At 40.9% G+C, this 14,993-nt stretch overlaps 1 protein-coding gene across 2 annotated transcripts; it reads right to left on the bottom strand.

The window, feature by feature from the left end:
- Window positions 1–3,312: 3,312 nt before the first annotated feature.
- On the bottom strand, window positions 3,313–5,639 carry Mid1ip1 (MID1 interacting protein 1). 2 transcript variants are annotated; one of them, XM_021664791.2, is made up of 2 exons: window positions 5,316–5,639; window positions 3,313–5,031 (listed from the first exon to the last, which is right to left on the bottom strand). In XM_021664791.2, the coding sequence occupies exon 2, from the start codon at window positions 4,782–4,784 to the stop codon at window positions 4,233–4,235; it is 552 nt and encodes a 183-aa protein (XP_021520466.1). In that variant the 5' UTR covers window positions 4,785–5,031; window positions 5,316–5,639; the 3' UTR covers window positions 3,313–4,232. The 2 variants fall into 2 exon arrangements, with proteins under 2 accessions (XP_021520466.1, XP_021520467.1); XM_021664792.2 differs by having other exon boundaries at window positions 3,313–5,028.
- Between the last annotated feature and the right edge of the window lie 9,354 nt (window positions 5,640–14,993).

Here is a 14,993-nt window from a genome sequence, read left to right as displayed (position 1 = left end):
AAGAAGTTGTTCATGATCTGAGCAAAGATGACACCAACAAATGCACCAAAGTGCTCAGGAAAAAGCCCATGAGCCCTCAACCCTACACACAGAACTTCAAACAGCTGAGTAAAGCTAGGGGCAGGAGAGGAGGTACTCACCAGGGAAGAGCATCAGTTGGTTGTCCAGTGCCAGGCAGCCCTGAAATCATAATACAAGCAACATTATATGGACTCAACAGGTTATACTTAGGAATATATGTGTAGATAAAAATACACATATGCGTGCATAACAATTTAATTAAAAAAGAGGCCATGAATTTTAAGGAGAGCAGAGAGGGGTATATGCAAGGGTTTGGAGGGAGGAAAGGGAATGGAGAAATGTTGTAATTAAATTACAATCTTAAAAGTAAACAATAATTTATCATAAAATCCAGAAAAAAAGAGCAGTTGTTGGTAATAGACTATCATGATGTCTATCTCTCTCAGTGTGTTTTACACAACTCCACATGACCCAGAGGCCCAGGCAAAGTATTTAGAGCAAATAAAGAACAATCATTCCATTCCCTTGAGTTGTTGTTTTTTTTTTAATGAACATGATCTTAAAAAAAATAATTTTCAAGTTAAATGATCACAGTGCATAAAGAATTTTCTTCTTACTCAAAAACTAAACTTTCAAACATAGAGAAAATCCTAGCATTTTATTTTAAAAGACCAACACATTATTCTATGCTTTTATTGGCTAAGAACAAAAAAAATTTCACCTCCAAATTTTTAAAGAAAGTGTTCCTGCTCCCATTATTTTATTTAAAAATCTTTTAAAATATATCATGCAAGGGTGTAATGTGGGCAAAAAACACCATAAAAAGATAAACTTGTTTATAAAGGTTTATGTCATAAAAATTGAGCTCTAAATCAACTGGATATATGCATGAACACTTGAGAAATGCTGGGGATATTAAATAAGCCAGAGAGAGCTTGAGAAGAGAAAGAGAGAAAGGGAAGAAAACACCATTTAAGAATGATTTTTGTTTAAAACTAAAAGCAAAACGGTGATGAGGCATATGCAAATGACCCAAACTTTCAACTTTTGAAAGCTGTCCACTGCAGATGTTTCCAGATTGGTCAGAGAATGATGATTCCAATTGTTGTGCCATGCTCTCTGACACAAGGAATAGGAATACAATAGACAGACTGCTAAGGAATACATAAATGTAAAATGTGAAACTCCCCACATGAGCAAAGCTGAAAACTGGGGGCCAAAACCAGTTTCTCAAAAGTTGAGGTGTGAGGTCTCCTGTAGAATATTGTTATCAAATGTAAATACCTGGAGGATAGCCAGTCTAGTCAGGGCTGTTCCCTTCTACCCAGTTCATCTCTTTCTGCTTTATCCTTCCATCATAAACTGCCTTGGAGATTGGCACTAGGAGGTAGGTAGTTTTGCTGAGAGCTTGGAAGCAAGTGCCACTCCTTGTAATTCAACTTTCCAAAGACAGTCTTCAAAAATGAAGTCACATATTACTTTGCCTCTAAAATGAAGGGTAGCTATAGCAGGTGAGTCTTGTCCAGAATCTATCCTGGTTTTATTTCAAGACTAATGTTGAATAAAATAGTACCAGTGAAATAGTATTTACTGGGCCTGGAAACATTCTCTGTGTTCTTTAACAGCACATTATATTCATGTTAGTTGATATTCACTTATCACATATGCACACACACATACACACAAACACTTATATGAAATTATTTAAAAACAAGAAAATAAAGTTAAGTCTTTTTGTCAGTTTCATATACTTTACTATATAATATTATTCTATCAGCATTTTCTGAATACACGTTTCAGTTTGCAGCTTATACAGTTCTTGCCATCATTTGCTCAGAGTGTGACTTGGTTTTAATCAGTTTCTCCCTTATGACTTTAGGGAAATGGATGAATCAGTTTTGTATGTTACTTAAAATAATAGTTTTCCTTCTGAGTAGTAGACATCTGCCCAAAGCCTCATATTTTCATAAAGATCAGGAAAAGAAAACGGAGGCACAAAAAATGTTTAGAGCAAGCGAAAAACCTGAAAGGGCTTAAAGAATCTTCCAAATAGCAAACATTGTGTTTATGATCTCATCAAATCCCCACTGCAAGCCCAGGAAGCATTTTCAGTCTTATGCTGGACTCCAAGTGTGGCACCAAGCTAGAAGCATTAAATATCTACAATAAGTAGAAACAGAAAATTTATACACATAATTTTCTAGTCCCAAAGTCTGTTTCTTTCTACCCTTATTGCTTCTGGAGTTGACTTTAAATTTTTTGTTTGAACTCTGATATTTCTAAAAGAAGAGAAAACAAGTGTAGGTATACCTGACATTTGGTGCTGGCTAGCTTATCTTCATATATTAACGATTAACTTTCTCTGGCAACAGGCAGGCATCCCAGTCTGGAGACTTCCCCCTTTTTTTTCACTGCTGTTAAAAGCTGATAATGGACTTGAGCTGCCCTTGCCTGCAATGCACTCACTCGATTTTTTTTTTAAACTGTAAAGTTGTATGTATTTTAAATTTAAGTCCTATGAATTTAGAGAATGCCTCTGTAACTTCCCACAAAAACTGAAATTGATCTGTCATTTATTCCCCCAACACAATGAAAGAAACAAACAAAACACAGACTGCTGATTTTCACTTTTCCCACCATTTCCCAAGAGCATCATAATGCTATCTTAAAAAGCATTCCTAAGGGACTTAGGGCAGCCTTAATCAAATCTGCTGTCCACAAGTGCAGAATGTGTCACTGAATAGCTGGACAATGCTCCACAGAGCGTTACTACTCTTGGAAAGTACTGAGCAAGGACATTACTTACATTATGATCTAGTAAAATATCGCCCATGATTAACATACAAGATTTTCAAATTAACGACTGCAAGGTGAGTGCATTGCTATAGCTGGAATTTTTGGGGGGATGTTGCTAATTTTTCACTTTTTTATAGTCAAGTGAAATTTCTGCTGTCAGTTTTTAGCCTTCATAATGTTTCAACTAAGTATTGAGATAAGCTAGACAAAAATACATGTATTTTTCAACCAATATATAAAAATATATGTATTTTCACAGATATTTTGAATATTTATGAACTTCTTGTTCGGATCTTTGATCCTATTTTGGAACTAAATTGGAACAAATCTTTACCAGTAGCTTGTCAAAACTAAATAGTTGTAGGGATGAGTACTCACTACTGGGAAATATGAGAGAGAAAAGTAATACTTAACGTCAGAGAAATAAAAAAAAATTCTTTTTAATAATTTGACCATTCACTGGTGGATTAAAGAGCAACACACACACTTGTCCAGTTTATTTAACACATACACTTTTTATTTTTTAGAATATAGTCTACATCTGGATTAAAAAAAGTTTTAAATAAACAAGACATATAACAACAGTGGAACCCTTCATCATTCTATGTACGACACAGATAGAATGTCAGTTGGTTCCACTTTGGATAAATCCACTTTCTCATAATAATGTTATTATTTTTGCTGGCCTAGTGGCAAGCTTTATTCTAGCTGGCGCACCGCCAGTTTACACACACGGGAGGGGGAGGGGTGGCGTGAAAGTGATGGGGTGCCACAGGACTACTGTTCAGTGTAACAGAAAATCGTTAATAAAGTAGTACCGGTTACCAACAGTGCTGTTTGTGCGCTTATCACAACGGAATCGACAAAGTTTCAAAGCAAAGAGATTTGAAATACTTAAGACAGGGTCACTGTTACAAAAAGACATAGTGCAAACAGGAAAACTGACGCAATCCTAGCAACGCCAGGGCCTCCTCTTGCAGCTCAAAGCAGGGCGGGCAGGAGACTGCGCCCCGCCTCCCATGAGCACCCAGCGAGAAGCTGCCCTCCCAAGTATGGCAACCCAGAGCTGTGCCCGGCATGGCCCTTTCTCAGGCCCTCCTCTTCCGGAAAGAAAAACAGAAAAGAAACCCCAAGAAAGGCACAGGCTGAATGAAGGACTTTGGCCCAGTCCCATTTCCCACCAACAGAGAGCAGGCCCCCTCCGGGGGTCTTTGAACCCCCCTCTCTGGCGACTACTTTCGTCTGCTCTCGCGATGAGGCCCTCTTCTCCACACAATCCCCCTCCCCCACGTACCCAGCCCAACTTTACAGTGTGCCCTTAGCGCCCCGCAACCAGGAAGAAATAGCTTGGAGGAAAAGAGAGGGGTGGGAGAGCCGGCCTGAAAGGGTGCTGGGGCAGTGAGGATAGCCCCGCCTCAGTGGCCCCAATTACTGAAGCCGATCTCCTGCTTGTATCTGTTGGTGAGGATGTTGGCTTTGCGGGTGAGTTTGGAGAGCACAGTGTGCAGCCCGCGCAGGTGGTAGTGGAACTGCTGCTCCAGATCTTCCTCGCCGGCCTCCGTGCTCTCCAAATGGCTCAGGCCCACTAGGATGTCCTTGGACTTCCAGGTACTCTCCTCGCTCCCGGCCGGCGGGGACGATGGCTGGTGCAGGACTCCCCACTCGATATCATTGCGGATGGACTTGAGCAGCATGTAGTGGCTGTACATGTCCCGGGATGGCGCGAAAAAGCTTCCATTAGCGCTGGCCGGGCTGGGGGCCGGGGTCGTGCGCTCCTCCAGGCAGCTTCCACTGCTGCCTACCTCCACGCCGACCTCGTTGTCTAGCTCCGGTTCGGACAGGGGCACGTCGCGCAGCAGACTGGGCACCATCACCGTCTGGTCCATGTTGTTCACCGCGCCAATGAAGCGATTCATGGCGTTAAAGAGTGAGTGCCTCTGGTTGTAAGTGTCGCAGATTTGCATCATGGTGGCCGAGCGGGCGCCGAAACACTGAGATGCACCAAGACAGACTGCTGGCGATGGATGGCCGCCTTCAAATGCTCTCAGAGGCCGATCCCTGGAGCCTGCTTTTAGCTAGTGTGGCGGGATTCCCAGATCCTTCTCCGCCCTCTCTTCACTCCGGTTTCTGTTGCAGCCCAGCTCTGCGTGATGAGCGGCTGCTCTTAGCTTTGGCTTTCAATGATGGTGGGTGGTTGGGTCTAGCCTTGACCTGCTTGGGAGACACAGAGGAAAGAACAAATTACCCACCCGGTTAGGGTGTCCGGGGCCCCTGTCCACTCGATGCTCCCTCCCTAATCACTACTGGCCAGACAAGGCGCCAGGGTGGCTCCCAGGGACCAGGCAGTATTCACCTCCTCCAATGTTAGCAGAAGACCATTGAGAAAAAAAGAGAGAAAGACACCCCCCGCCCAGCCCGGACTCTAACGTTTCCCCCTTCTAAATCCTAAGCGAAAGCAACCATATTAGCCAGGGCAGCCAAAGCGAGGGGATGCCTACCTCTTGCACTGATAGCTCCCCTGGTTCTCAGTGTTTGCGTTGCAGAAGGTGGCTACCCAAGAGCGCTGCTGGTGTGAGTGCGGATGGCGGTGGCTGCTTCGTCCTCCTGCCCATCCCAGGTGCTCAATTTATAGTCCAGGAACGGTGTCCCAGGCGCCCAGGACCACCCCCGATGTCTCCTCCTCCTACCTCCTCCAGCAGCAGATAAAAGGTCCCAGCCCTGACCGCAAGTAACACTCGCCCAGCCCTTTCTACCGCGGGGGCGGGGCACGCAGGGCGGCTCCGCCTCTCGCCTGATACCCGGTCGAAGGCTGGGCGACCCAACAGGGCAAGGCAGGGTAGGGCTGGGAGGATGGAGCGGCCGCGCCCCAGCACCAAGCCCGGAGCAAGCTGGCTGGGGCCGGGAAGGCGAGGCACTGAGCTCAAGCAGCCGAGATCCAAACCAGAGGGAGGACTGATGTGCTTGGGCTGGGCGGGCTTGACACATACCAGCTGGGTGGGATGACCAAACCTAGAGAGGCTGCAGCTTGGAAATTTAGCTTCCATATATTATTAAGAGGGTAAGAGGGGCTCACAGCTATCCTGACTCCACACGGGAATCTTATGTAAGAAGAGTAGCAGGACATGCCGGATGCACGTGGACACGCAGTGCTCCCTTCATGGCCCTGGTCGTGGTCAGCTGCTGGTGGATGGGAGCACTGAGGCGTTTACTTTCCTCCTGGCAGGGTCTTCACCAGTCTTTCCTACAACTGCTGCCAGGTATGAAGAGCATCCTTGTCATCTGATATGCAGAACGTTCCCCCCACCAAGAGATCAGAGCATGTTGATGGGCCGCGAACTTGGGCCTTGTGGCCTTTTGGCTATCAAAAAGATTAAGAGAAGCTGCCAGAGGTTAGTCCAGGTGTTGGGTGTATCTCATTATTTAACAGAAAAATGGGAGTTCATCCAATAATTTTCTGGAGTGTGTGTCAAGTGCTTCTTTCAAAAGATAGTTCTTAAGCAAGGGTTACTTAATAAGGCCTAAGCTGTGTATCACAGCCATGGATGTACCTTTCGAAAGTTTCACATTTTAAACTTCACATTAGGGTTTCCAGCTTTCAGCATACTCGTTTTCTTATCTCACTTCCTTTGCCACATCTCACATCCTCAAGTGTATACCTTTACATTCCTACAGATAATTATGATTCAAGCTTCTAATTTTAAGTTTCTTTCACTAAAGTCCCTGGGGGAGGTTTTTAGTATAACATTGCCCTGCAATACAATAGTGCACCCTAAACAAGAAGAAACACTTATGCTTGTGTTTCTCTTGAAGGACCTGTACTGTCTTCCAAAAACCAGGTTTCTTCCTAATTTTGTAGAAACAGCTGGCTTTATGGAACAAGGGCTGATAACGGACAAAAATGTCCCTGGTGATCCTAGAACCCAGTCTGGAGAATCTCCCTCTAGTTCTAGATCATAAGACATGTTTTTTGTTGTTGTTGTTATTTTTTCATGGACAAGGACCCCTCCAGCCAGTTTAATTTGGAACTACAGCTATAGCTGGACTTTTCATCCTTATGCTTCAGTGTCCCATGTTCTTTTAAAAGTGAAATACTACTGTCTGCCCAGCAAGGCTAAGGGGGTCAGTGCAAAGAAGAATGTAGAAGGGAAAGATGCAGTATGTAAACCTTAAGTATTAAAATCATCCCCCCCTTCTCTAAGACTTGTAAACTTTTCCACCCTCCGTTTGTTCAACAAAATAGAGTATCTCCCACGTGAGAAAATTTTTCCAGTGTTTCTTTAGCAATAAAAGAAATTTCTTGGGTCATGGCAAATATTTTTGTTAGGTTAAATGAGATAATGGAAGTAAAACTCTCATTGTGTACATTATAAAGTAGAAAGATTACTTGTACTTAGTATGGGCTTCATCATAACGTAGAGGCATTTTATGTGAAGAGTCTAAACCCTTAAAAATAAGGAAATGGGTTAAGATGAACCAGAGAGGACCCCCGCCACTTTGGCATCGGAGAGTTTAAAACAGTCCAGGCTTCACCCCTTATGTCAGATGAGATCCAAGGAAGAGAGTTTTGGAAAAATATATTACCTGATTTCCATCAGTTGATTTTTCTCATAACTTAAAATGTATTTTGACTTCATCTCAGACCCAGATCCTCTGAATATTTCAAGTATGCACCCTGATAAAAATGAGTTATTAAATGCTGGAATCCTGATATATTTTCTCTGCTACTTACTACCAACAATGTGATTAACAGCTCACAGAAAACGGAAATTCAAACTGCCTGCAAAAGGGATGACACTCTAAAAAGAAGGCCAGCCTGGAAGAAAGCCCCTAGTCCCTTCCCTTTGGCCTCTTTCCTTCCTCTGGATCAATTTCCTTCCTCTGTTTGGTTCCTCCAGTGTCTTGACTCTCAGTTGCTGTTCTTACACATTTTTTAAACTCTGCCAAATGATGGCTCATGCACCTGCTCACAAAACTTCCCGAACCGGGCCTCCCAGCTCCCCCTGCCCACACAATAACTCACACCCACCGGGTAACTCAAGAACGAAAAAGTCCTCAGGCCAGAGCTTCGGGCCTTTGCAATCACCCCACCGCCACGCCTCCTGCCCCAGCCAATCATAAAGCTTCGGGGAGATTTATGAAAATGAACCTTTGGCCCTAGCCAGTTAGAAGCCACAGACCCCTCCCCCAAGTGTCCTCTTTCACCCCAGCCCTGAAGAGCTAATGGCAAGCGTCCCTGGCAACGGGCCTTTAGCCAGTTTTCCCCTAATGGAAGGCTGTAAAAAAAAAAAAAAAAAGATTCCTGGGGGTGACATGGGTACTAAACGGGTTGGGCCAGGTCCAGTAAAAAGTAGGCAGCTTCTCTGGTTGCTCTAGGCACCTTCCCTATCTCGATCTGGAACTGACTAAAAGCTCCCAGCAACCTGTTCAGGACTCATTCTGCTTAATGAGAACCATAGTAATCATCAGTTAAGTAAATTGCTTTTGAGTACCAGCATAAGGCAAGGCGCTTTGGTCTCTATTTTTCTAACCAGTGTGCTAGATTCCTGTTTGAAGCCTGGTCTGAGATTCTGCATCTCCTCGACTTTTTCAAAAGCTCTAACTCAGGAGCTCTTAAACGCTAAATGTTAGAATTCCTTCTTTACTTTAATCGGTAACCAGGAAATGATGCTTGGCTAGCTCATAATCCTCCTTAACCCTCCCCCAGACAATTCACAAATTACACTTCCTGTTGCGTTTCTTTGATGGCTTAAGAAAACAGGCATTTTAAAGGCGAACAGAAATTCCTAAGCAAAGTCGTGAGCAAAAGTAAACTGGTGGAAGGAGGAAGACTGGAGAAATATAAGGTCTGGCTAGGGGCTGGACAGGAAGAGATTATTTTAAGGCTAGAAACCAGCCCAAGCCAATACAATGGAGAGCCTTGACCACATTGATATGGAACATAGAAGCGATAGCTTCATGAAAACTGTCCTGGAAATACAATTGCACTATCCTTTTAAACGCCTTGTAGTCCAACCTTCTGTCTGTACTGAAATTGCTCACATCTCCATCAAGTGGCCACCCCATGCCTATGTTCTTTGCTTTCTGTCCTCTAGTGTAAGGCCAATGGTTTGGGAACTATTCAGAAAGCCATGAAGCACATGGTAGGTGTCTGAATATAGCAATGGTCTCTTTGAATCCGCTGTATCTAAAGTCAGTTAACTTTGTTTCTCATTGCAATTTATGCTTTTGATTGAGTTGCTCACTCATTCAGGTCACTGTCTTTGGAAGTTGTCTGGGTCTGTCCATTTGTCCACAAGTTTCATACCTGGACCCCATTCCAAGTACCACCTTACCTGGGACAAAAAGGAGTGGTAAAACCGTCTATTTTATTGTGAATGGCAACTTTTCTAGACCTAATTCTCCAGTGCTAGATCCTATGCTCTTTTACTATCCATCAAATATAGACTTCATACAATGCTGCCCAGCATTTAATGGACTTCTTTTAATAGTTACATTCATTTGTTGTTATTTACACAATAAAATTTGTGTATTCTATTCCTGAGCAGTGGAGATCGTTGTGGACCAAAGATCTAACAGAACTTTCTATTACTTTTACCTAAGTAGATTTTTAGATCATTACTCCAGCATGTTTCAGTAGTTTGGATTCTGATATTTTGTGCTCTAATACACTTGGATATTACCCAAACATTTGATAACTGTTCAGTGTATTCATTCAAGCTACTGGTAATGGGTACCAGTGAGTACTGCACAAAGGGCAAAGTGCTATTAAACATCTGGAGAGCTCCTTCAGAGTGATATCTGTTCATTAATTGGTACTTTTTGGCATATGTTTTCAGCCAGCTATTAATCATGTTAATTGTACTACCATTCAGAAGACAGAATATTATGAGAGACCTTGCTAAGTGGTTTGCCGAGCTCTCAAGTTAATGGCCGGCCTACTTCCTATAGAGTTAGAGTGTTTTTATAGTGTTACAGATAAACCACTGAAACATGATATATAAACTAGAAAGAGGGTCTGGAGAGATGGCTCAGTGCTTAATGCTATTTGCTACTCTTCCAGAGGACCCAAGTTATGATCCCAGAACCTACATCAGGTGATTCACAACAACCTGTGGCTCCAGTTCAAGAGGACCTGTGGCTCCAGTTCAAGAGGGTTCCAATACACTCTTCTGGCCTCTGTACACACACACATACACATACTAAAATAAAAGTAAAAAATAGTATCATGATAAAAATTCTGAGTTCAGGGAAAGCTGATAATTTTAAGGAGTAACATGTCTTTTTTAGTCCCAGTAATTCTACTTATTTGAGAATTCTACATATAAAATGATACATTCAATTTGAGTATAACAGGTAAAAAGAAGGGCAAAACCCATTATAAGTTTTTTTAATGCCATATAGGAACACACACACACACACACACACACACACACACACAAATGTAGCAAGAATTCCTGTGAAAAGAGCCCATGAATTTATTTTAAAATTTTATTATTATTATTATTATTATTATTTATTACAACTTACTCACTTTGCATCCTGGCTGTAGCCCCCTTCCTCATCCTCCCTCATCTCCTCAAAGTCCCACCCTCTCTCCTTCTTCCTTCCCTATGTCCCTCCCCTAGTCCACTGATAAAGAAGGTTCTCTTTCCCTACTATTTGACCCTAGTCTATCATGTCTCATCATGACTATCTGGATCCTCTTTCTCTGTGATCTAGTAAGGGTACCCTCCCAGGGGGAGATGATCAAAGAGGAAGAAACTGAGTTCATGACAGAGGCAGCCCCTTCTCCCCTTACTAGGGTACCCACATGTAGACTGAGATACCTATGGTCTATATCTGAGCAGGGGGGTAGGTCCTCTCAATGCATGATCCTTGATTGATTCATCACTCTCTGAAGGACCCCTTGGGCCCAGATTTTGAACCCAAGAATTTAAAGGACAGCAAAGTATGGGATGGCCTTGAAAGATGAAGGCAAGAGGGAAATGATGAAATTATATTATACATCTCAAAAAAATAAAATAAAAACATTTAAAACAATAAAATAAAATTAATTATTGAGTTTCTTCAAATACCACGATCTACTTTAAAAAATGGGAATGTTCCTCTTTAATTCTGATGGGTGTCATTTTGTTTAATTAAATTTGGAAATCAAATTCAAAGCTTAAAAGTCTGTAACATAAACTTAGCATAGGAAGCAAAGATATGATTATCTGTGTCATACGTTCAAACTCTAACATATTTATTTGCATTCTGTTGAGACTACAGTTTCTTAAATATATTACCTAATGGACACTTTGACATGTTCAAACAGTATCTTATAAATAATTTTTTTCTGACTCAACTAATGAAAGAAACTAAACCTAGATGCTGTAGTCTAGAGAATTCCCTTTCATTTTATTAGACTGTCCAGATAGAATATGTAGGCTAATCTCTTAATCATGAGCAAGAAATAAAAGTAGTATGCAAAATTAATAGGCTAAAATTAACATTAAATAAGTCTGGACAAAAGTGTGATTTGGAAGAACAAATAACCATAGAAGATTTGGTAAGGATTTGATAAAAAAAAATTAATATTCAGGTAGGAAAAGAACTCAACAGAAAGGTGGTAGGGTGGGAAGACTCATTCTGTGGACAAGACACAAATAGAGCTGTAAGAAAGAATATGACTCAAGACAATCATGTCACAAATCAACAATTCAACATTCTTAAACATGAACTCAGAACTCTTCTTCTACTACCACACCAACAGCAACAGCTGAATCAAAATAGGAATAGAGAGGATCATGGTCGATTGAAACCACTTAAATATGGGAATAAGATGAACCAGCATGGGTACTAAGGCTACGGAGCAAAAAGCATATGTTTTTCTGGGCATGGTGGCACATGCCTTTAATCTCAGCACTTAGGAGGGAGAGGCAGACAGATCTCTGTGTGTTCGAGACCAGCCTTGTCTACAAAACAAGTTTTAGGACAGCCAGGGCTACATAGAGAAAACCTGTGTCAAAAAAAAGTAAATATTCTAAACTCTAAGAAAACCAAGTAATACAAGCAACAGGATTGGAAGATGGAGGGATAGCAGGAGAGTTTATAAAATTTTACTATAGTTAGTCATGTCTAAAAGCAAATTGAACCACTTTAAAAAGGAACATATTAATATCTCAATATTTTCCAGATTAGGGATTGATGTTTTCTATAGCAAAGAATCTCTTTTCTTGAGGTGGTGATTTCTTTCAGTACCACTTCAGTTACTGGATCACTTTAGCCCCAGAAATCAAGAAGCAGAGGCAGGTGGATCTCTATGAGTTCCAGGAAAGCTTTGTCTACATAGAGAGATTTAAGCCACTCACATTTTGAGACCGTCTCACAACAGCACAAACAACAACACAATGTTCCATTTCTTCAACAGGATGCTAGATGCTTGTCAAATGGGTGTGTTTCAATTTGCGGAAATGTGTCAGGCTGACACATTTGATTGAATATTTTTTTCTGCATACATGTTATGCTTAATTAATTTTTTGTAACTGCTTCCATACATGATGCTGGGTGGGAGAGGGGAAAGCAGGGCAAAGGGAAGACTCAACTTAACTTTGCAATCTAATTTGGAGTTGGTATTTGGTGGGTAAAATTGAACTGCACTCATATGAGGTTAGAAAAATAGTAAGCTCTCTGAACTGTGGAACCATAGGATGAACTGTCCTTCTTTCTTTGGGGATGGGTGGCTTTCAAGAAAGGTTTTCCCTATATAACCCTCACTCTGGAACTCCCTCACTCTGTATACCAGGTTGGCCTAGAACTCAGAGATCTAGCTGCCCCTGCTTCCCCAGTGCTAGGATTATAGGCATGGGGCACTGTGCCTGGCTAAACTACACTTTTAGGTTTCTGATCCTGTCAACTACAATATAGAAAGTTTGGCCTAAGCATGTAATTCAGTGGTAGAGCCCATAACTGGTATATTTAAAACTCTAGGTTCAATCTTCAATACCATAGAGAGAAATTTTCTGATTTTTATTGAATTATGATTTTTATTGGCTATTACACCTTGGTGTTCAAGAGATGACACTCTTGGAGGTGATCCTATTAAAGAAATGTTTTTCTACAACCCTCTAAATCCTGTTTCAAAGTATGTACATTTATGTATGGTTATTCACCTTTGTCATTCTGATTGATTGCTTAGGATTAGATATACCTAGAAATATCTGAAATTGCTCACCCTTTCTGGGAAGTCTCTCCTCCTAACCCTAGAAATAAAGAAGAGTACATTAGTGGAGTTGTGACTCTCCCTATCCCTTCATCTATCCCCTAGATCTTATCAGAGGCCCACGATATCTTTCCATACAGCTTTTAGCTGCATTGCAATGCACAGAATATCTTAGCCAATTTCGCTTGCAAAGACTGCATTTTGTGTTAACATTACTGTTGAGTAGTCCAACATCTAACTGAAGCACATGATGATTTCTTTGTCTCCTAAATGATTCCACCATTAGTTGAAATTTGGAAATAAATTTTTGAGTACGCCATTAATGGGTCCCTTGATTTTGCTCTAATTATAATTTTGTTATTGGAAAAAATGTTAAACAAGAAAACACATTTTCCATTTTTAAAACTCTGAGTGCCTTGTGTGATTTCATTTGGTGCAAAGTGAGTGATTATCTTGGCCAGAATTATAAAAAACGTTCATGTGTAGCATAATTTATTCGGCAGTACCTTTTGTAAATATTTATCTGGTACTTCATGGTGTCCATAGAAATGACCCCTTGATTTCTATTGGACAGATTCAAATATCTTTCCAATTCTGTTTTAAACTAGTAGCAAATCGAAGTGGGATTGTCAGAGTGACTTATATAGTAATTGGATTTTTTTAGAAAGATCTTTTTAAAAAGAGTAACCTTGATTTGCTTAGCAAAAATCTGTTAAGAGAGGAAAACCAAACAAAACAAATAAACAAACAAGAATAGAAAACTGTGGCCAGATATTAAAGCACATCACTCTCATTTAGTCTCTTCCTCTGCCAGAAGGAGATTATCTGAATCACAGCACTTAGGATGCAGAATCCAGAATATTCCAAATTGAAGATTCGTGGGACTCTGTGATACGTTTTAAATTGAGAAAGTCTAAGCCAAGGTTTAGTGTTTGTTCCTTCTAGTCTCAGTTTTTTTTTCTTTTTTTCCATTTAATTTCAGGCAACACATTCTGCTTCATTATATCCAAGTTGAAGCAAATTTGCTGCCATTCTAACAGCCAGTTCACTGCTTTTATAATGTTGTTCTTGACCTACTGCTGGGACCATAACTTTCATACATTCAACCAATTGGTTCAAGTGTTTCCCATTTCTTTGTACCATTTGTGTAATGCCTCCCTGGCTATAAAATAGAGTGTTTGAGTTATTACTACCTAATGTCATGTTTAGCCAAAATTCTATTTTTTTTGTTTGTTTAAGTATAAGGCATTTATTTGACAATTTATTTGACTGCCTTCTAAAACACAGCTCCGAGTTGTATCTTCTAGACAGTAAACTGTCAATTTCCCCTCCCCTTCTCTCTCCATTGCTCCATTTCTGCCTTCTCGTCTCCCCTTTCCTTTCTTCTCTTTTCTTCTATCATCTATTTTCTTTCCTGTTGGGATCAGAAATTAAAATGGAGTGATGATGAATGGGAATACAATGCACTTTGACTTCCTAATTATTTTGGAATGCTGTCCAATACACTCAAAAAAAAAAACAAGGTGTACAAGGAAGTCATGTTCACATACATGATGCTATATATGAGGTGATATAATAAATTAAGAAAACAGGAAAAAAAGAATTTCTATACAAATAAAGGACCAATTTTGGATTCTCTTTTTTAAAAGATTTATTTCTTTAGGTATATGAGTGCTCTATTTGCATGTATGCATGCGTGACAGAAGAGGGCATCATATCTCATTATAAATGGTTCTGAGGCACCATGTGGTTGCTGGAAATTGAACTCAGGACTTCTGGAAGAACAGTCAGTGCTCTTTACCATTGCACTATCTCTCTAGCCCCAATTCTGCATTCTTATAAAGACCGCTGTTGCATATATTTTGCTTATCCATTCATTGGTTTGCAGGATATACCTGTTGCAGGATAATTGATCCTGTTGTGAACCCCCAAACTGTGAACTGTAAAACCCTCTTTCTTGTTTGGTTTGGTTAAG

The sequence above is a fragment of the Meriones unguiculatus genome, chromosome X (assembly GCF_030254825.1).
Source record: "Meriones unguiculatus strain TT.TT164.6M chromosome X, Bangor_MerUng_6.1, whole genome shotgun sequence".
Taxonomy (NCBI): Eukaryota; Metazoa; Chordata; class Mammalia; order Rodentia; family Muridae; genus Meriones; species Meriones unguiculatus.
The sequence above is the reverse complement of the archived record's forward strand: the minus strand, read 5'-3'. Positions and strand labels throughout refer to the sequence as shown.